The following is a 2,068-nucleotide window of genomic DNA, read 5'->3' on the forward strand; positions in this document are numbered from 1 at the left end:
TTACTCTAACGAAATATTGTAAAGAAAAGCAGTTTCCTCGGTATTTGCAACAAGCAACTTTCTGTTCTCTCTATCAAGGAAAATAGCCGATGGAGAATTTAGACCATCATCTGCGGTCAGAAGTTCTTTGTGGTGCTTTCCATCGTTTGATAAAATGACAACATTGGACGATTTTTCTCCAACAACATACACGTTTCCAATATTATCAACAGCGATGCCTTCCGGTTCATTCAACACCAATCTATCTTTAAAAGTCCAAACACGTGATCCATTACTATCACAACATACTACGCTGTCGTCTTCGTTGTTAGTGTAGTATATCCTGTCTTTGTATACAGCTACGTATGAGTATGACGGTAAAACACAACTGATCACGCAAGATGTAGTACCGTCCAAAATATTAATTTTGTATATACCACGTCGTTCTACACAAACAAACAGCGAGTTGTGATCTCGTGCAATTCCATATGGACTTCTTGAAAGTTTTATGAACTTTATTTTGCTTCGTTTTTTTATGTCTATGATATCAATACCGACCTTTTCCCATGATTCTCCAGATGTGATAGCAACAGTTTTTTCATCAATTAGTGTTATGTCAAACCTAGGATCTAGTGACATTTTATATTTGAGTTTATTATCTGATGTAATTACGGTAAGCCATGCACCCTGGACTTGAAAATCGGTGTATAACATGTCCCCCTCTGCTGACATACAACAACCTCTAATGTCCATTCCGTCTGTTGTAATCTTTTTCTGTAGAATCAACTTCACATCGTCAATAGTCTTCTTCGTTGTTACTACTTGTAACTGCGCTTGCTTATTTTTCGCTCTAGTAAACTCAATGCTGCTTGTTTGAGTTCTCATTTCAATTGATCCAAAGTTCTTAAAACTCTTCAAAATAGTTTCCACAAATGGGTCTACCGTCCATTCTAGTTCAAGCTGCTCTAAACGTTTTGCCTCTTTCATTGATTGCAGATATTGTTCATTTTCATAAACTTTGACCCCAATTTCGTTCATTCCGAGAAATGTTTGAAGATCAGATGCGTATTGTTTCATCTTTTGGAAATTTTCCTGACATTTACTGATAATGATTTCTTTTTCTTTGACCGATGATAAAACATTCTGAATACTCTCGCAATTTTGACATGCCTTTTCGTCAAGATCTTTTATAATTTGTTTCTCAAGATAGTCTAGGCGTTTGTTTATTTCTGCTCTTCTCTGTCGAATTTCTTTAACAAGTCGCGTTTTCGTTTCTTCAATATTTGTCACATTAGAATTTCTGTCCTTTTTAATTTGGTCGATATTTTGTAATAAGTCGCCAAGTCTTGATGCTAAGTCTAGAAACTGCTCAGAGGTCTTGACGTTATTGAAGATTTTCTCAAGAGTAGTAACGTTACATTTACGATGGTCATTTATACATTTGAAACAAATAGGTAACGCATGTTCAACGCAGTACTGTTGATATGGTTCATTGTGATAGATACACGATTGCTGTATGTCAGTTATAAATGACGGAATCGACTTGTAATCTGAAATTGGTATCACTTCATGACTTCGCGTGACTTTTAGTAATTTATGATGATCCCGGCACTCATCACAAAGAGGTTCTTCACATTGCTGGCACCAGTGGTTAGATGTTTGTGTAATCTGTCGAAGTGAACATATGCCACATATACTGGTGTTAGCGGCCATTCGGATTTCTGGATATTAAAGAAAGAAAGAGCAAAAAATCACTATTCCATTATTTTGCAATTCTTATCAAGTATCTTGCTCCACTCTGATTTGTCATATTTATAAATTTGTTTAATGGCTTTTGAAATCCCTTTGAAAGATATTTTATTTTGTAAGTGTATATATATATTACATTTAAAATGTTATTCTGTTCTGTTATCTTATTTAATTAAAGTTTTGGATCCTTCCAGATGTTTTTTTTTAATGTTTCTTAAAGTGTATATCCACGAAAGATTCCGACTGTTGTTTATTGTTTCATCATGAAAATTCCTTTGATCTTATGCATGGTGTTTATGTCGTTAAATCAATCGCCTGGTTGTCTTCATACTATATTAAA

The 2,068-nt window shown here is 34.6% G+C and overlaps 1 protein-coding gene across 1 annotated transcript; it reads right to left on the reverse strand.

The window, feature by feature from the left end:
• Window positions 1-1,692, reverse strand: LOC139504155 (uncharacterized). The gene has a single exon (XM_071294216.1). The coding sequence runs from the start codon at window positions 1,690-1,692 to the stop codon at window positions 1-3; it is 1,692 nt and encodes a 563-aa protein (XP_071150317.1).
• Window positions 1,693-2,068: the final 376 nt, after the last annotated feature.

The sequence above is a fragment of the Mytilus edulis genome, chromosome 14, assembly GCF_963676685.1.
Source record: "Mytilus edulis chromosome 14, xbMytEdul2.2, whole genome shotgun sequence".
NCBI classification, from domain to species: domain Eukaryota; kingdom Metazoa; phylum Mollusca; class Bivalvia; order Mytilida; family Mytilidae; genus Mytilus; species Mytilus edulis.

Excerpts from the sequence above, each read along its gene's own strand:
- LOC139504155 (XM_071294216.1), bottom strand. The coding sequence starts at position 1,692 with ATGGCCGCTAACACCAGTATATGTGGCATATGTTCACTTCGACAGATT.